The sequence below is a fragment of the Suricata suricatta genome, chromosome 14, assembly GCF_006229205.1.
Source record: "Suricata suricatta isolate VVHF042 chromosome 14, meerkat_22Aug2017_6uvM2_HiC, whole genome shotgun sequence".
In the NCBI taxonomy this organism is placed as follows: domain Eukaryota; kingdom Metazoa; phylum Chordata; class Mammalia; order Carnivora; family Herpestidae; genus Suricata; species Suricata suricatta.
Genome location: NC_043713.1, coordinates 13,621,789 through 13,642,029, shown reverse-complemented (window position 1 = coordinate 13,642,029; position 20,241 = coordinate 13,621,789). Strand labels below are relative to the sequence as shown.

At 38.8% G+C, this 20,241-nt stretch overlaps 2 protein-coding genes across 10 annotated transcripts in view; one reads left to right on the top strand and one right to left on the bottom strand.

Moving 5' to 3' along the window:
* PIGN (phosphatidylinositol glycan anchor biosynthesis class N) overlaps positions 1-7,084 on the bottom strand; it is a 113,359-nt gene extending 106,275 nt beyond the window's left edge. The window contains exons 1-4 of one of the 2 annotated variants that reach the window (XM_029922189.1): positions 7,069-7,084; positions 6,897-6,990; positions 6,623-6,701; positions 3,850-3,998 (exon numbers count right to left, since the gene is read on the bottom strand). The gene's annotated coding sequence lies outside the window, so the exon portion shown is untranslated. The other variant, XM_029922188.1, reaches the window with a different exon arrangement.
* Positions 7,085-7,292: 208 nt separating this feature from the next.
* RELCH (RAB11 binding and LisH domain, coiled-coil and HEAT repeat containing) overlaps positions 7,293-20,241 on the top strand; it is a 110,616-nt gene continuing 97,667 nt past the window's right edge. For all 8 annotated transcript variants that reach the window (XM_029921786.1, XM_029921788.1, XM_029921785.1 and 5 more), the window contains exon 1: positions 7,293-8,045. In XM_029921786.1, coding sequence (XP_029777646.1) covers positions 7,517-8,045 — 529 coding nt within the window. In that variant the 5' untranslated portion in view covers positions 7,293-7,516. The remainder of the gene's footprint in view (positions 8,046-20,241) is intronic.

Below are 20,241 nucleotides of genomic sequence, written 5' to 3'. Positions count from 1 at the left end.
AGGAGACATGACAGGTAACTGTACTGTGATGTCCTGGAACAGATAAAGGACATTAGATACAAAGAAAAAAATTTGAATTCTTCTCAAGTGTGTAGCTGAGCATGAATCATCTGAATAACTAGCAACCGCTGTTGGTCTACTGGCCAGGAGGAAATTTGATAATTAGTTCTTACATGGCATGGGTAAAGTCACATATAGTGACTAGCCAGCACTATCAAAAATTTATAAATTATTTTAAAGATTTAGACACATATGTATTATTCTAACTATACTACAATTTATTCGAAAATTATCCCAATAGAAAATGTCCGATTATCATTACTACAAAGAATTCTACAATTTTGCATATCTCTCCTGGAGAATTGGGAAATTTTCAGAAAGACAAACAGAATGATGATTCATTACAAAATTAGTTGGGTGGATTGCAATTACCTTTTTTTCTCTAAAAAAAAATGACATAGAAGGGATCAGGATAGGATAGAGAATACATCACATAAGGTACCTCAGAAGTAGTAGGGTAAAGGATTGTTTTGAAAAAGTATTTTTAATTTTTCCCTATGTATGTGCATGTTTATCAGTATAGCACACTGTAGCGCAAAATGTATTTCAAACAATTTTATGTATATATAAGGTTGAAAACCATCTCTATTAAGTGGAATTGCTGGGATAGACTGTATTCTCAACTTTACAAGATAGTAGCAAAGTGTCAATAACAATTTAGATGCATACCAGCAATATGTGAGATTCCTATCTTCTCTAAATCCCCACAATTGACTGGCACGATCATATTTACCTTATGCCAATCTAAACAAGAAGAAATGGCATCCTGGGGATGAGCATCTATTTGTCTGATTACTAGTAAGCATGACATCTTTTCATGTTTTTACTGGCCAATTGGGTTTCTTATCTTTTCAACTGTTTGTCTATATCTTGTGATCAAATAGGATTACAGTTGTTGGCCTTTTCTCTTTGACTTAGACATTATATATTATGCAAGTGTATGTGTATGTGTCTCTAGATATAGATTTAAATATGTATATACTTACATACAAATCTGTGGTGCTTTTTGTTAAACAGAAGTTTTAGAGCTTTGATACAATGTAATTCACCAAATTTATCCTTTCTGGACTAAATTTTTTGTGTTTTCTATAGGAAAACTTCCCTGGTCCTTATGTCACATAAATAGTTTAAAATTTTTTCTCATCTGTCATATCTAGGACCTATTTGTATATGGTGTGAGACAGAGCTCTAATTTTATGTTTTTAACTGATGGACAGAAGCACTAGTATAGCTACCACTTTATAATGTACTAAGATAAATTCCACATCAGATACAAACAGGCAACAAACTTAAGATTCAATTCTTATCTTTTACTATTTGCAATAAAAATTGGAAACGATATCTAACAAAAGGAACAGACATAGTTTTTATTCACAATGAAATACTATACAGCACTAGAAAATGAGCAGAGCCACACCTATGCCAAGGATATACCTCACAAATATAAAAATTGATAAAGAAAAATTTTAAAGGGACTGGCTGTCCTTCTCTCCCCAACACAGCCAAACTTTTTGAAGATAATATGATCTCTTTTCCCTTGATCATCTAAATCTCAAACAACTTTAATTGAGTCTTTGTTTCCATTACCTTAGAAAGTTTTCACTAATGTACTGTAGCCAATATTTCAAAATCCAGTGGCTTTCAGTCTTACATCTTCCACTCAGTTTATCTTTGCTAACCATGACCTCTTTCTTAAATAGGTATTATTTCTTGGCTTGTGGACCTTGCTCCAGTTTTCCTTCTACTTCTCTGTCTCAAGTAGAAAGAATGGTCTCTATCTGGTCACTGAGTTTTAGAGCTACTCAAAACTTGGTCTTAGGCTTTCTTTTATTCTCTCTTTTATACTTCCTGTCTATTTTTTTTTTAAGATTTTTATCTTCATAGAATGAGTTTGGAAGTTTTCCTTCTATTTCTATTTTTTGGAATAGTTTGAAAAGAATGGGTATTAGCTCTGCTTTAAATGTCTGGTAGAATTCCCCTGGGAAGCCATCTGGCCCTGGGCTCTTATTCGTTGGGAGATTTTTGGTAACGGATTCAATTTCTTCACTGGTTATCGATTAAGATTTTATCTTTAAGTAATCTTGACACCCAACATTGGGCTCAAACTTACAACCCTGAGATCAAGACTCTCATGCTCTACCAACTGAGCCAGCCAGGCACCCTTCCGTCCGTGTAGACCTTTTTGATCCACCCTTGGCTTCAGCTAGCACCTATATGCAAGTCTACAAACAGCTCCAAATCCCACATATGTAACTCCAACCTTAACACATCCACTTGAGACACAAACTGAATATGGTTAAAACCACACTCATGATAACCCCGTGAACGCTGTTTAGGTAGTAACTCTCCTACTCCTTAGTGGTTAGTCTCAGGAGATGGCAACACCTTCCACTCAGGTAGACAAGAGAACCAGCAGTCATTCTTTATAACCTTTTCCCCAGCTGTAGAGCCACGTACTACGTTTTGATTTTGCTTTTCTCTAAATGCAAATCTGAACATCTCTCTCCTTGTGTAAAACCCTTCAGTGCCTCTCTCCCATCCCAATCAAGACTAGAAGCCTCAATATGATGAACAAGGTGTTGCACGGACTGGACTCTGCCTCCCCTTCTAGCCTTGCCTAATGGCATGCCCCCTTGCTTTATGGCATCTTGCCACATTGGTTTTTATTTAAGTAACCTATGCTTCCTACTGTTCTAGACCTCTGCATAACTGCACTCCCAGCCCACCCTCCATCCTCCCTCACTCCACTGTCTCATAACATCTGCTTGCATTTTTAAGTATTACTTCCTCCGGGACTATGTAGTCCAAACCAAAACCCAAAGCCACTAACTACGTCAGTTTGTTAGTACCTAGCTAGGTTTTTTACAATTTGGATTAATGTCTGTCTCTATCACTTAACCTTAATTCCATGATGGGGGCTTCCCCAGCACTCATTACAGCTCAAAGTGCTCAGTAACGACTCAAATGTTCGCTAAATAAATTATTTAGGATTATCATTTCAAATGTACATGTAATATGCACTATAGCCACTAGAGGCCACCTTGTTTCTCTTTTTATTCCTCCAGAACACACGAACTATGAAGATTATACTTAAAAAAACAAAAAAAACCCCAAAACTTTTATGCTTGTCACTTATTATACATAAAATGGCAGTGATTCCAAAACATCGTCCTGTACATACTACCTATTTTATTACTGCTCAGTACATGCACATTAAACAACATGATTAATATTTCTCTTTAAAGAGAATAACATTTTATTCAGATTTATTAAAAAGAAAACTGTCAGGGCTGAATCATTTGGAAACCTCTCAGAATAAATGAATAACTACTAAAAAATTTTAAAAGACACATACATATCCATGTTCCAATAAAAGTGATTTAGCTTATACCTGGGGACTATTGAAAAACCATTAAAAAATTAGCTATTTCTAAAACTTTAATCAACCAAAAATTTGCATTTAGAATGTTACTTATGGTTATTTTAAGACTGTTAAAGCCGAAAATTCTTTTTTAAGCCCTAAAATATTTGAACTATTTAAAAGAAAGAACAATACTTAACATTTCATTGCTAAGATACAAGCTTCAATGATTATCCTCATTATTCAATCAAACTTTAGCCATAGAGACCTATATTAATGCAAATTTTGCTAAGTAGAAAATTTCCCAACCACATTCATAAGAAATTATTGTAAGGAGAGATCATTAATTATTAATATTCTGGTATGTGCTATTTCTTAAACATTTTTATTGATAATTAAACCTCTGTGTATTGCAGAAAAGTACTTACTGAGAAGATGGCCAGTTGATGTGTTGTGGTCTTGAAAGGTCATATGAGCAAGTCCATGATTATAGGATGTGAAGGAGAATCAGGAAACTACAGATTTGTATAGGAAGCCAATCATGGAAGCAATTCTACGTCCAACTTCTTACAACTCTCTGAAAAAACATATTTTCAACTTACATTTTAGAAATCAGACCCTACATTAAAGATATTCCCTTTGCACCCTACTGACTTAATTGCTTTTTCCAGCTTTAGCTGCTAAATAGTTGATATTTGTTTTATTTTTAAAAACCTCCCAAGGGCACCTGGGTGGCTCAGTTTAGGTCATGATCTCACATTTGTGAGTTTGAGCCCCGCGTCGGGCTCTGGGCTGACAGCTCAGAGCCTGCTTCCGATTCTGTGTCTCCCTCTCTCTCCCCCTCCCCTGCTCATGCTCTGTCTTTTTGTGTCTCATAAATAAGTAAATGTTAAAATAAATAAATAAAAAATAAATAAAAACCTCCCAAATATTTTGAATATATAGTCATATTGCACTAATTGGTAATTGAGTATAATAACAACATTTATGGTGTACTAGGTACCAGGCACTGTGACAAGCACATTCCTGTGTACTTTCATTATCCCCTTGACAGACAGATGGTAAGTGAGACTGAATGAAGTTAAGTAACTTTATTAAGGCGTTACAGCAAATAATTGGTTGAACTGGGATATAAATGCTAGGCTCTCCTCCCCAATCAGCACAGTCCTCTTCAGGGACCCTAAGTGCAGGAGATTTCTAAAAATTCCATTACAGAAATGGAAATACTGTATATAAATAATCCATTTCCAATCATGCCCTTTCCATGCCAATCACTAGTCCCTCCCATTCTTCCATTCAAGAAGTTGCTTCCAATTTCAATCTCTCTGTAAAATTCAATTACAGTAAATATCAGCAATCTATTTTGCTTATAAATAGTAATAGGATACAGCATTAGCTATTCTGATATTATTTTCCTAAGATCGGGATTTCTTTCATGTTTTTATTCCACATAGAGCACAGAAAAATATTTACAATTTGAACATTAGCACATAATGTTCTATAAAAAATTTTTTTTTGAATTCTTAGTACTAACAGTCAAAAAAAACCTTTAGCAAAAACAAAAGAAAAGGGGCGCCTGGGTGGTTCAGTCAGTTAAGCATCCGGCTTCGGCTCAGGTCATGATCTCACGGTTCGTGGGTTGGAACCCCGCGTCGGGCTCTGTGCTGACCGCTAGCTCAGAGCCTGGAGCCTGTTTCAGATTCTGTGTCTCCCTCTCTCTCTGACCCTGCCCTGCTTGTGCTGTCTCTGTCTCTCAAAAATAAATAAAAAACAGAAAATTTTAAAAAAACAAAAGAAAAAACCCAAAGCCTCATTCAAATGAAAATCTTAGTTTGCTGAGTCTGGGTAAACTGAAATTAAAGCCCACACTTACCTGTTGGCATACTTTTACAAGTAAAACAATAACCTGACCTACGGTTACATAAGAATGCTCTATTTTTATTTTTCCATAGAGCTTAAAGGAGATACTTTACTACTTCAATGTAACATGTAACTTTCCTGGTAACACATTTACTGCTACCTATTTATTTTGGTGCTTACAAGGAGCTCTAGAGAAAGAGATGAAATTTAAAACCTTGCAAACATTGCAGTTTATGTATGAAAAAAACAGAAACTCTTAGGAATAGCATTCCAATACTGTTGCTGAGAAACTAACATCCCTTTACCACCTTGGATGGTAGCCAAGGAATGACATAAAAGCTAAACGTGGAACTTCCAAACTTAGGACGCTCTATGTGCTAACATTTGATAAAGGAAATTAAAAGTGTCCAAAACATCCAAGCTTTAAAATAATTACGTTCCACAGTCAATACTTTATTTCCAGCCTAAATGGCCAAGTTAGAAAGGCTGCAAGGCATAGTGGGAGGAAAATGGCTTTCTGATTTTAAAATCCCTTTGAACGCTTACTAGTGGAGTTGACTTGACCAGGTCATTGAATGTTTCTAGACTCAAGTTTACTTATCTCTCTACTGATGGGGCTGCATTTGATACGTTGAAGAGTCCACTTTTATTTTTTTATTTTTTTGTAATAGTTTATTGTCAAATTGGTTTCCATATAACACCCAGTGCTTCTCCCCACAAGTGCCCCTTCTCCATGACCATCACCCACTTCTCCCCTCTCCTTCCCCCTTCAGCCCTCAGTTTGTTTTCAGTATTCAGAGTCTCATGATTTGCGTCCCTCTCTCTCCCCAACTCTTTCCCCCTTCCCCTCCCTATGGTCCTCTGTTAGGTTTCTCCTGTTAGACCTATGAGTGCAAACATATGGTATCTGTCCCTCTCTGCCTGACTTATTTCACTTAGCATGACTACCTTGAGGTGCATCCACTTTGCTACAAATGGCCAGATTTCATTCTTTTTCATTGCCATATAGTACTCCATTGTGTATCTATACCACATCTTCTTTATCCATTCATCAGGTGATGGACATTTAGGCTCTTTCCATGATTTTCCATGATTTTGGCTATTGGAGAAAGTGCCACTATGAACATTGCGGTGCATGTGCTCCTATGCATCAGCATTTCTGTTTTAAATCCTACATGCTCATTGAGGCCCTCAGAGCTCGTTATACAAGCCCAGGCTTCAAGGATATTTATCCACAGATCCAACAAAATCCAAAATCCAGAGTTCTACAATCCTGTTACGTTCTCCACCTCCCACCCCACCCCATACACCCCACCCCACCCGCCCTTTTATAGCACTAACTGGGAGGCTCGAAGGCGGTCTTCCAGAAGTTCCAGGAGCCGGTGCTGTGGCCAGGCCTCCAGAGCGGGCAGTCACTTGGCTGGGAAAGGAAGAGAAAGGATGTCAAATTCTAACCACCACCCTGGGCACCTGCTACACGTGCGAAGACATTGTCACTAACCGGCAACAAGCGTCAACAGCAAAAAACTGAAAAGTACTACGGAAGCAGCGCGTCCGCGGGCGTGAGGCCAGTTTTGGTGCCACCGCACCTAGGTGCTCTGGTCCCCGGGCTTACCTGGCACTTATCCGAGTCAGGCGTAATCTCGGGAATGCGGCCTCCTCCGCGCAAAATCAGGAGCCAGCTCTTCTGCAGAGTTCCCCTCTGCCCACTGAAAGGACAGCCAAGAGAATGTTGCTAAGCCACCGTCATAACTGCCCCTCAACCACGGAACGCCCCCGAAAGCTACCTGCCCGGGTATTGCTCTCGCGATAATTCCAGGGACGGTCCTTGGTAACTCCAGCCCCTCCCTCCTCCTCTGGCCAATCAAACAGGAGTGTGGGCGGAGTTTTGCCTTTGAGCCGGGAGCGGGCCTTTCAATCTTCGCTCTGTGGCGTTGAAAATGGGCGGGTCTGGGGCGGGGAGAGGGGGCAGGACACGCACGCTTTCTCGCGATACTGAAGACCAGGAAGACGCCTGCAGAGCCCGGCTGCTGGTGCAGCAGTGGCTGAGGCAGCGGGTGCTGCTGCATCCGGACCTCCTGCCTCAGAGTCTACTCCCGGTCTCCGGGTGGGGAGGTGGGACGTAGTCAGGCCAGGGTTGTGGAGGTGCGCAGTGCCCGTCGCTGCTTAGGGGGAATTGCGGCTGCGGCCTGTCAGAGCAAGTCAGGGAGGCGCCCACAGTCCTGACAGGATAAGATGGCGGCGATGGCGCCTGGAGGTGGTGGCAGTGGTGGCGGCGGTGTGAATCCATTCCTCAGTGATTCGGACGAGGACGATGACGAGGTAGCGGCGACCGAGGAGCGGCGGGCAGGACTTCGGCTGGGCTCCGGGAGCGGCCTAGATCCTGGCTCTGCGGACTCGCTGTCGCCCCAGGATCCCGTGGCCTTAGGGAGCAGTGCGCGGCCAGGGCTCCCTGGGGAGGTGTCGGCGGCTGCGGTGGCCCTGGGGGGTTCTGGGGAGACCCCTGCCCGCTTGTCAATTGATGCGATCGCGGCTCAGCTGTTGCGCGATCAGTACTTGCTGACCGCCCTGGAGCTGCACACCGAGCTGTTGGAGAGCGGCCGCGAGCTGCCTCGGCTGCGCGACTACTTCTCCAATCCAGGCAACTTCGAGAGGCAGAGTGGGACCCCGCCGGGGATGGGGGCGCCGGGGATCCCTGGAGCGGCCGGCATTGGAGGCGCAGGAGGTCGGGAGCCGAGTACGACGTCTGGCGGGGGACAGCTCAGTAAGTGAACGCAGCCTACCTCTCCGGCGAGGTGGCTGAGATGGTCGGGGAGGGGGTATTTCTGGGCAGGGAGTGAGTATTAGAAACGTTTTAGAGAGAGAGAGTCGGAAAGGGTGGGAGGCTTCGCGGTGGAAGCAAAAGGATCCCGCAGCGACCGTTGTCTCTTGGGTGCCTCCAACCTTGGGCTGGTCTTGCACTTGCTCCTGGGTTCCCCTGTCGGCGTCGGTATCTAAAATATCCCGTTTCTAGTTCCCTGGCTGTTACGGACTACAGAAGGCTCCCTTGCAAACTGGTTTATCGTTTTCATCATTTTTCCTTTTCCTCTAATCTCCTGAATCACCACTACCAGGAAACTGTTTCTTAAATTGCTTGCAGTCATTCTTTGACCAAAGTCAAGCGAAAGAAAGGAATAGGAAATGTTCTGTCTCCGCAAAAGTCGGCTGCTCAAAAGACCCTTTTGTGTTTGGATCTCAGAAATTGGATTTTCTGCTGCACAAAAGGTGTTCTGTTTCATTCAGTCCATTCAATTCCACTTCGATGGCTTAATTTCAGGAGTTTGCAGAATTACAGGCAATCTAATGAGCAGGGCGGACAGTTCTGCCTGTAGTCTATCTCCTGGTGCCCCCAAACTCACAGGCTTTTTCCCCCCTCTGCCTAAGATAGGAATTTACTTGTTTTTTTAAATCAAGTTATAATCATTCTTAGCAGTATAAAGTAATTGTCGACCCCATCCGTCATATATTTGTAGGCGTTTCTTAATGGCTTGAAAACCTACCATCTAGGATGTATTCTGCATTCCCAGTGTCCTCTTCTGGGAAGCAAGTTGGATTTTTCCCTTACTAACGCCATGAGGAAGTTCTGGAGTGTCAGATGAGGCCAACTGGAATTTACTAAGAAATGTTCAATGTATGATTGTTTTAATTGCAGCCTAATTGATTATTTTGCCTCTACTTTTGAACGGTGCCAGAGACTTCAGTGCCAAAGCTAGACGCAGTGCAAGTGCAAAGAGTACATTTTCTATAAAGGTGAATCCCAGGCAGATTTCCCTCCTCGATAGGCAATTTTCTCAGTAGGTGCAACTTCCTTACTCAGTATGTAGGATAATCTTTTCAGGAAGAGCTTTTCTCATTGCTGGCCAGCTTCAATGTCCTCTTTGTAAATGCTTTCCCTTCCCACCTCCCATGTTTAGTTAGTTGCTTGGTTTTTGTTTTTTGGTTTTTTTTCTCAGTGACATGTTTCATTGTACTACTTGCATATGTAAACCAAAGTCTTTCATTGTTTTGTATTCGGTTTGTAACTACATCGTTTTTCTCCATTAGATAGGTACTTCTTGAGAGACATCTTTATATTCCTGACATTTTGTATAGTCCCTGGCCTATTATTGAACATAACTTAATTGCATCTGCTGTTTTTCTACTGTATTAATATAATGAAATACGTTATTTTTTACTTCGTAACTTTATTCTAGTTGAAAGAATTTCTTAGCCTACCTTATTACAGCTTGATATCACTGTTCATAGTGAAAGTTTCTCTTTAAAACTTTCTGTATCCAGAAATGGTCATATGTAGGGGCACCTGAGTGGCTCAATTGGAGGATCTGACTTCGGCTCAGGTCGTGATCTCATGGTTCGTGGGTTTGAGCCAGACATCGGGCTTGCTGCTGTCAGCAGAGCCTGCTTTGGATCCTCTGTCTCCCCTCTCCCTGCTCCTCCCCTGCTCACGTGCTCTCTCTCAAAAATGAATAAACACTTAAAAAAAGAGTTATATTTTTAATTTAAACTCTACCGATTTTCAAGTAAATACAAAGGAAATGAACAAAAGAGAATAAAGTAAAACTTATCAGTAATCTCACCAGTGATATTTACCTTTCCTGTCTTTTCCGTTTATATATATTTAAAAAAACAAACATTGGACTAAACTATTTTATATAGCTTTGTGTTATTTATTTGACAGGCACTGTAATACTTATCAATTTTGATGTAAGATCGCATACAACAAAATGCACCTATTTTAAAGTGTGCAGTTTGATGAGTTTTCAAAAACTAATTGCTACTGCAATTAAAATATAGAACATTTTTATCATCCTCAGAATTTCTTCACTTTTCTTGGCATTATATCCCCACTCCCACCTGAAGACCTCTATTGTTCACTATATAACAATTTTGCAGCCTGGGCACTCTTGAAATTTGGGGCCTGATAATTCTGGAATGTTTAACAGCATCTCTGGCTTCTCTATCCACCCTAGATGCCTGTAGCAACCATTCCTGCCCCATCTCCCAAGTTGTGACAACCACACATGTCTCCCAACATTGTCCAGGGAAGAGGAGGCCAAAATTCCCCAGATGAAGAACCATTTCTATATATAAGTTTTGCCTGCTCTAAAATTTCATATAAATGGAATCATGGAGTGCATGTATTCTCTTCTGTGTGGTTTCTTTTTGCATAAACACATATTTTCATTTCATTTGGGTACTACCTAGGAATACAATTGCTGGGTCATATATTTACTATATAATTAGGTTTATAAGAAACTTTCAAACTGTTTCCCAAAGTGGTTGTACCATTTAAAATTCCCATCATCAGTGTATGAGCGTTCCATACCCCCTAAACACTATTTTTAGCCTTTTTCTTTAACTTACTCTGTGAGAGATTGGTGTTATCTATGTGGTTTTCTTTTTTTTTCCAAATGTTTATTTATTTATTTTTGAGAGAGACAGTGAGCAGGGAACAGGCAGAAGGAGAGAGAATCCGAAGCAGACTCCACACTGTCAGCACAGAACCTTGAGATCATGACCTGAGTTGAAATCAAGAGTAGGACACTTAGCCAGCTGAGCCACCCAGGCACCCCTCATTGTGGTTTTAATTTTCATTTCCATGAGAGCTAGTGATGCTGAACTCCTTCTCCTGAGGTTTTTGCCATTAGTATATTTTCTTTTGTGAAATGTCTGTTCATGTCTGTAACCAATTTTTTAAATTAGGTTTTTATGTATTCTGGACCCAAGTCCTTTATTAATATGTATTTTGCAAATACTTTTCCCAGTATAGTTTGCATGTCATTTTTTAAATTCCTTCAAGTCCAGTTAATCAATTTTATTCTTTAATGATTCATGTTTTTGTGTCCTAATAAGAAATATTTGCCAATCCTAAGATTCTCCTACATTTTCTTCTAGAAGTTTTATGGTTTTAGCTTTTATATTTAGGTCTGTGGCGGCAGGACTGCACTTTGATCAGTTATAATAAGATGAACTATTTCTTAATCTTTCTATAAATGTGCAGATATTTATAGCACAAACTTTAGAACAGTTTAAATACAAAAGCAATGCATATATCAAAATGTCAGTGCCTAGAAATTAATCTAGTTAAAAAATAGGTAAATGCTAAAATAAGTCTGTAAGATTGTGCTTAGTATTCTGTGTTGAAGATTTTTGACTAAGCTCCAGAATGCACAAATTAGATTATAGGAATTCAGAGGGTAAGTGTTTCTGTAGGATTGGACTACTGCCTGTTTTTAAAGATCCCCTACATTCAAGTTTAACGTGTTAACTGTTGCTAATTGGATTATGATTTTATAATGCTCAATAAAAATGTTTTGGTTGATTATACAGTATAAAGATCATTTGAATTATCTAAAATATTAAGTTATTTTTATTTCTTTTTGTATATATTTTCATTGACATATGTCTGATCTGAAAATTTGTAATACTTAGGAATAATAAATATATAACCAAAAGTAGTTTCTATTATTGATGTCTAAAAACAATTTAATTTTGCAAGATTTACTGAATCATTTACCTAAAATTCTGTTGACCTTAGGTAAATACTATATTATGGTAGTGCTTTTAAAATACTTCAAGAAGTCTTCATACTGTATTTAATCTTTTTTTTAATCTTTTTTTCTTGACTGAAAGAGTAATCCATGTTTATGAAACATTCAGATGGTAAAATTATTATAGCTTGATAAGTTTGATATTTTCATTAGAAGAATTTTATTGTTTGAACGGTACACGCTATATATTTTTCCTCTGTAGTTTTGCCAGGTGGGCCAGAATAGACTTCCATTTAGTAATTGTTTTGATTTTCAGTTAGATTGCAAGATAAAAATTGCGGCCCTGTCACTGATTAACACTGAGCAGACTGTAGGATCCTTGCCAGAGGCGCTCTGGTTCCACTTTGAAGTCCTAGGGCACGAATCAGAATCGGACTGGAATTTTGGAGATGAGCCCAACTTTTTTTTTTTTATAATAAAGACAGTAGGTGATCAAATGGAGAAGACAAATGACTTAATGCCTGTCAATGATGGATTTCTTCTATTCTGTATTTACCATATCTTCAGGTTTTTATAAGGTATCTTGTTAGGAGGCAGTCATTTATGATTGTGATCATTTCACTTGTGAGCCTAGAGCCCTCTTGAGTCATTTTCTCCTTTTTAAAGTTTTCTGTTTTATGATCCCACCTATCTTTTCTCAGAATTCTCAAAGAGTACATATATCACTGTGTTCAGTGTTCCTTTTCCAGTATCACCAATGCTAAACGGCCATGATTACAGTCTTCGAACATTCCCATCTTTTCCACTTGACAAAGTACTTCCTCCCTCCTTAGGTTGAAACTGGGTCTCACTGCTTTTAGCTGAACGAGACCTCCCGCTATTGTGTAGACCATATACATGCCTAAATTTATCTGTTGCATAACTGGCATTTTTCTTGCCTATGCCTTTCTTGTAGTTTCAAAATTATCATTAATTCTTGTAGAAATTTAGTCATATAGTCTCACTGGCTAGCACAGTGACTTGAATATATTTGGTATTCAATATTTTATGTCGATCAATATATTTATTAAATTGTGTACTCAGTTAGGATTGTGGGAATCCAAAAGATGTTTAATGCAGGTCCTTAAGCTTATGTGCTTGGTGAAAAGGCGGCAGGACTAACACATGAAAGAACTGCAGAACAGTGCCGCAGATAATGGTGTAAACATTCAGATATAGAAAAATTACTGCTGATTGTGGTGATGAAATGGTCTTTGTGGAGAAAGTGACATTTTGAACAAATAGTAACTTTTTTATTTGGCCGTATTTTAGACTCTTTATCAGGAGTGAGGAAAAGGAAAAGGATGTGAGGGTAAAGAAAAGATACATTTATTTTATATTTTGCCTTATACATCTGGGACCATGCTTACCATTATCTGGCTCTCCACTAAATAAAGTGATTCCATTTGGGTACTTGTAAAAATGCAGTATGATTGGTCAAGCCATTGTGGTGTTTTGGCTGGACGGAAACAAGATAGGGATATTAATCAGGGAAAACCATCCTTATTTCTGTCAGAAGTTAAAATTATACTTTCTATTTTTCAAAAAGAACATTAGTGGTCTTCAGAATGTGCGTTAGTTTTTTAAAGAAACCTAGATGGAGAAAACCTTCTAGAATATGTGTAATTTTCATTCTGTTTAGTATTTTTAGGTCAAAAACTAAGTTTGGTTAATTTGTTTTTATATGACTTTTAAAAATTTTTTTAATGTTTGTTTATTTTTGAGAGAGAACAAGAAACAGAGTGCCAGCGGGGGAGGGCCAGAGAGAGGGAGACACAGAATCCAGAGCAGGCTCCAGGCTCTGAGCTGTCTGCACAGAGCCCTACGTGGGGCTCGAACTCACAAATCACAAGATCATGACCTGAGCCAAAGTCGGACACTTAACTGACTGAGCCATCCAGGTGCCCCATTTTTATATAGCTTTTAACTATGCCCCTCTCCCCTGTGGTTTTATGATGGAAAACACTTACCTTGATTTAAAAATTACAAATACCAGTTGAGAAAGGTCTTAGGTATTAACAGCTTTTTTTTCCCGACTGGTTTCTACCTGTAAGTACTATGTGATTTGATGATAAATTTTGGTGTCTAAATTATTCATACTAAAAATATGCTGTTGATAATTAAGTAAATTATGTTTTGCTATTTGTCCCTATTTTTTTTAACGTGGTGCCTCTTTGATTTGGGGGGATTTGCATTCGTTATTTTATTTGGAATGATTAAGTTATTCATATGTATCTGGCATTTGTCTACTTTTTTGTTAGCTTGTGCCGAATATCATCTGTTAGTTGAATTTGCAAAATAACTGTAAAAAATCAGTCTTTACTCACAAACTATTGATACCTGTGTACCATTTTATCTGTTCTGAATCTCCTGTTGCCATTTGTAATCTTGAAGATCAATGTTGTTTGGAAAGGAAATCTTCAGGATCAGTTTATAATTCTTATTATAATGTTGATGCAGATCGCTTTTAGGGTGTATTTAGCATGTGTCATTGAAGAAAACTATTTTATACCAATAACTGTTTATTGCATTGCATGGGGTGTCTTGTAAATATTCTGTGTACGTGTATGAAAGTAGAATTACCATTAGAAAAGGACCTAGCAGGGCACCTCTGTGGCTCAGTTGAGCTTCTGACTCTGGATTTTGGTTCAGGTCCTGATCACCTGGTCCGTGAGGTCATGTCCTGCCCTACGACAGGCTCTGAAGTGGCGGCATGAGCCTGTTGGGATTCTCTCTCAGCAACACACCCTTCTCCCCTGCCCGACCTCTCTCTGAAAATAAATCAACTTAAAAAAAAAAAAAGGACCTAGCAACAGTCTTAAAGTTTCTAATTTTTCTTAAAGACATTCTTTATAATCATGGTGAGACTTGAAAAAAAATTGTTTTTAAGTTATTTATTTATTTTTGAGAGAGAATGTGTGTGTACAGGGAAGAGCAGAGAGAGAGAGAAAATCCCTCGTGGGCTCTGCAGACCCCGGGCTCAATCTCACAAGAACTGTGAGAGCATGACCTGAGCCAAAATCAAGAGTCCCGTGCTTAACCAACTGAGCCACTCAGGTGCCCCAAGAATTGGAACTTTTTTTCTTTGTTTTTGGTCAGAGATAGATGTGTGAGTAAGGAGAGTTAACCAAAGAATATAAGGTAGAATGATGAGAGTTATGAATGTATCACCAAAACCTCTAGTCCATTTTATCAGTGTTCGTAATGGTGAATATTTGCATTTTGTGCCCTTTAATAAATCATAATAGTAAGAATACTGATGTTTTTTCTCCTAAACTTTAAAAAAAATTGTTTATTTCATTTTGAGAGAGAGAGACACACACACACACATATACGCAGAGAATGGGAGTGGGGGAAGGTCAGAGAGAGGGAGAGGGAGACACGCAGTCCGAAGCAGGCGCCAGGACACGAGCTGTCAGCACAGACCCCAGTGCGGGGCTCCGTTTCACAAACCAGGAGATCATGATCTGAGCCGAATTAGGACATTCAACCGACTGGGCCACCCAGGTGCCTTGTCTCCTAAGCCCTTAAATAAGAGGTCAGTATCAAAAAGGTGCCTCTATTGACAGGTAATTTTTGAATCTATGGTCTCACTGGACTCTTCCCAACAATTTTTTCTGCAAGCAATATTGTCTTCTGAATGTAGTTTTGATAAAAATACGTGTAACACGAAGGCTGGAACATAAAATATGGATTCATGCACTGTTGGTTTGACACTCTAGAAAGTAACTTGGTGATATCAAGCACATTTTAAAAGTACATATTCCTTAGTCTCCAATTCTACTTCTGAAGTTTATGATAGACATACATGTTTGTTTGCATTAAAACAACCTAAATCTCAACGGTAAAGGATTGGGTAATTAAAATAAAATAGTCCGTATGTGCTGATGTGGAATGATCATGAAGTTATATTATAAATTGAATAAATTAAGATGCAGCCAGTATGTATATGTTTCCATTTAGGTACAAAAGTGGAATTTTAAATTATGCTAGGCATATGCAAATAACAAAGGATACATACAAACAATGGAGTACTACTCGGCAGTCAAAAAGAATGAAATCTTCCCATTTGCAACCATGTGGATGGAACTGGAGGGTATTAGGCTAAGTGAAATTAGAGAAGACAAATATCATATGACCTCACTCATATAAGGAATTTCAGATACAAAACAGGTGAACATAAGGGAAGGGAAGCAAAAATAATATAAAAACAGGGACAGGGACAAAACATAAGAAACTCTTAAATATCGAGAACAAACAGTTACTTAGAGGGGTTTTGGAAGGGGAGGTGGGCTAAATGGGTGAGGGGCATTAAGGAATCTACTCCTGAAATCATTGTTGTACCATATGCTAGCTAACTTAGATGTAAATTAAACAGCAAATACATTTAAAACAAAACAAAAATAAAATCTATACCAAAAAAAGGACACATACAAAAGAGTCTAAACAATGATTGATACTTCAGAGGAGGATCGCTGATTGGGAGATGGGCACGGGGGCTTAGCTTCCTGTTATGTTTTCCCACAAATCATGTTGTTAGTGGCAGGACTAGGATTCCAACCTAGATCACTAACTTCAAAGTCTACACTCCTTTCATTACACACAACTGCTGCGTTATGTCTGGTTTAAAATACCTCAGAAGTTCTTAGCTCAATTTAGTGTATGGTTGGGCAACATTGCTTAATTTATTCAAGTATAGCTTATTAACTCTGTCAGAGTACACATTCTCCTTAATGCAGAAAGCAGGTCAGATAGTATAAAATTGACCATCCATTAAAAAAAACAGTCAAAGTGACAAACTGTAGCACCACACTAAGGTAGAGGTGAATAATCTGCCTAAAGTATCACTTAATTTCACCAAGATGTCCATGTTAATACAGTGCTTCACTTAATCTAAATCAGGACCTACATACCGTACATGTGATTGTAGGATACCTGGGTGGTAGACCAAGATGAACTGAGCCTCAAATTAGAGCCAATACGGTCGCTAATGGTTCTGAATGAAATAATCTTACAAGGCCCAATTCATTTATGCTTTTTCAGTCTTGAAGTTTTGCGGCATGGTTATGTCTTAAGTTTCTGGTATAGTCACGGAGCATGACTAAGCCTCAAAGAAGAAAAGACCACAATTGAAGTCATGGGAGTAGCTTTCTTCCAGATTTTCCCACCCATTATTTCAAAAATTCCCAGCAATCAGAAATGATGTGCATTTGTTTTTGTAACCAGTTGGTCCTGTTGTAGGTAGATAAGATTGCTTAACTCAAAGTAGTGTCATCATATTTTCTATGTTATTTCTCACCCTCTGTCAGTTCTGTGCTTGTGTGCTGCCTTGGGTAAGGCCTTTAGCTCACAGCTGGACCATCATTTTTAACCTTATAACTGGTTCATTTGCCTTTAATCTCTTCTTCTATCCTTATTCTTACTTGATTTTAAAAGCTATTTTTTTATGTCACTCCAGCTGAAACCTTTTAAAATTGCTTCCTCCTGTCTAAAGCAACTTTCTCCAAACCTTTTTTATTAGCAAAATTATATATTACAGAAAAAAAGAATTTACAAACCTGTTGAGGAATTTTAACTTTTTCCCATTTTTTGGCAGAGTAAATGATAAAAGTGACTTTAAAATATTTTATTATGGATATATATAATAAAGTTCTCCCTAACGTTTTGTTTCTTCCTACCTTTTCAACCATGCTGTCCATATATAAAACTTGTATTGTATTCCCATTGTTTACTCAGTCTCCCTTGAACATAAATTGTGTGTGTGTGTGTGTGTGTGTGTGTGTGTACATATTTTTTCTTTTTTGAGAGCGAGAGCGAGAGAGAGCCAGCTTGCATGAGAGCAGGGGAGGAGCAGTGAGATAGGGAGAGAGAATCCCAAGCAGGCTCCATGCTGTCAGTGCAGAGCCCGACCCGGCACTTGATCTCACAACTATGAGATCATGACCTAAGCCCAAATCAAGAGTTAGACACTTGAGCTGACTGGGCCACATAGGCACCCTCTAATGAACTCATATTAGTGAAATTTTGAGGTGTTAGTTTTAGCTGATTAGGTTTTTTTCTTTTAAGATGTTAGTTGGAGTTTAGGCCCCATGTCTTTATCTTCTTTCATACCTGGAATCAAAGCCTAAAGTCGGCCATGTATAAATGTTTACTTGACATGAGTACTGAAAAGAGACCGTGTTTTATTTGTCTTTGTGTCACCAGCGCTTAACACTGCCTGGCAAAATGCTTTGAATAAATGTTGAGGCTGTGTTGGGTAGGTAGTAGTACCCTGTAAGTATGTGAGTGTAGAATATTCCTTGGGAGCATTAGCCTTTCCCTCTGTAGCCTGGTCCCTCAACTGCTTGAGCAAAGCTCAGTCAACTCTCTTCTTGCTGAATCCATTCACAGTATCAAGCCCAGCTGACCTGGAACCTAGGAGATCTGAACCTGCATGCTCCTAGTTATTATTCAGGGGAACTTAATGGTTTAGAGCTCAGGCCTCCACATTGAAGAGCTTGACTTCACATTTCCTCTCTGCCACTCCCTCGCTGTGCCACTGTGCTCGTCTGTTTCATCTGTTGCAAATAGCAGATGGCAGTGACTCCTCTTGCAGAAGGCGGTGATGAGGTTAAGTAAGGTTAGATGTGGAAAGTGTCTGGCATAGCATCTGGCACAGATTAAGTGGTCCAAATGTGTTAGAATATAATAAGAATTTTTTAATGTTTATTTTGAGAGAGAGTGAGCACACAAATGCATGTGCAAGAGGGGGAGGGACAGACAGAGAAGGAGATCGAGATTCCTAAGCAGGTTCCACACTGTCGGCACAGAGCCCAGTGTGGGGCTCAATCTCATGGACTCTGAGATCATGCCCTGAGCTGAAGCCAGGAGTAGGATGCTTAACTGATTGAGCCACTTAACTGCCCAGAAATAGAATAATAACTATTGATGATAGTTAATAATAACCCTCCTTTTTGCCTGTCCACTGTTCATATGGTAAAGTCATTCAGCACTATAGAAGTTTTAACTTAAGTAGTTTGTTATAAAGTTTCTGCATTTAAGTCTCTTCCTAAATTTTAGTCTTTTGAAGTCTAGCCCATTGAGGAATCTTGTGACAAAGAGAAAACGACAGCCGACTACAAACTGGGAGACCTAATTTCTACTCCTGCCTTGCTCACAGATGATTTATTTAACCTTTAACATACAGTGATCTGATTGTATCATTGTTATCTGTATATATGACTTAATTCCAGTGGCTTATAAACTTATTTAAGGCAAGGACCAAATCTTACTGAATTTTACATTTCCCACTAAAGATTATTAGATAATGAATACATGACTCTTTGTTCTCCTCTATGAAAATGTGGGGGTTGGACTATCTAAGATTCTAGCTTTCAAATATTTTGAACATAGGAGTCAGTGAAATGAGCCCCAGCATTGGAGAAGAACTGAGGATCAGAAAATATAAATGTAAGTTTGTCTTTCACAGATCTCTAAGATCCATACTTAAGTGGTTAATATATTAAAATGTTCATACAGGATCTCAGGTTTAAGGATAGTTACTTGTAAGGGAAATTTATTATTATCTTACTATGAATTATCTTATTGAATTTCGATAGTAATATTTCTTTATTTACCGTGACGTAGATTTACTTAGGCATGGTTCAGTAAACCACCTTTACTGAAAGAACTGAAATATAAATCTAATTGTTTGGTAATACTTTTCTCCCTACCTTTTCATTATGAATTAGGTACTTTCATGACTTTTTCATTATCAAATGCTCATATTATAAAAAGTATTAAATGTCCTAGGGGGTAAAATACCAAAATACCAACAAAACTCAGATGGTACAAAGAAGAGTAGTATATAGTGAAAATTTTTCTTTTTTTTTCTTGATGATTATAATTTTTGAGAAACAGAGAGACAGAGCATGAGCAGGGGAAGGGCACAGAGAGAGAGACAGAATCCGAAGCAGGAGCTGTCAGCACAAAGCCTGATATGGGGCTCAAACTCATGAAACGTAAGATTGTGATCTGATCTGAAGTCAGATTCTTAACCGACTGAGCCGCCCAGGTGCCTCTGAAAATTTTAAATTCTGCTTATTTGCATCAATTATATTAGTAACTTATTGTGTTTTTTTACAGAAATGTTTAATAAGCATATACAACGCACCTGCATGGACTTTTATACCCACATCCTGTAACACAAGTTGTCCTTTATCCCTTACTATACCTTCGTTTCAGTAAGCTGGTATCCAGTAGTTGCTCAGTAAATGTTTCTTTGAATTAACCAGTACTGTTTGCCTATCAACAGATGTTCAATTCTGTTCTTTTTAAGTGTTTATTTAGAGAGAGAGAGAGCATGCAAGCCGGCAGATAGAGAAGGAGAAAGAGAAATCCCAAGCAGTCTCT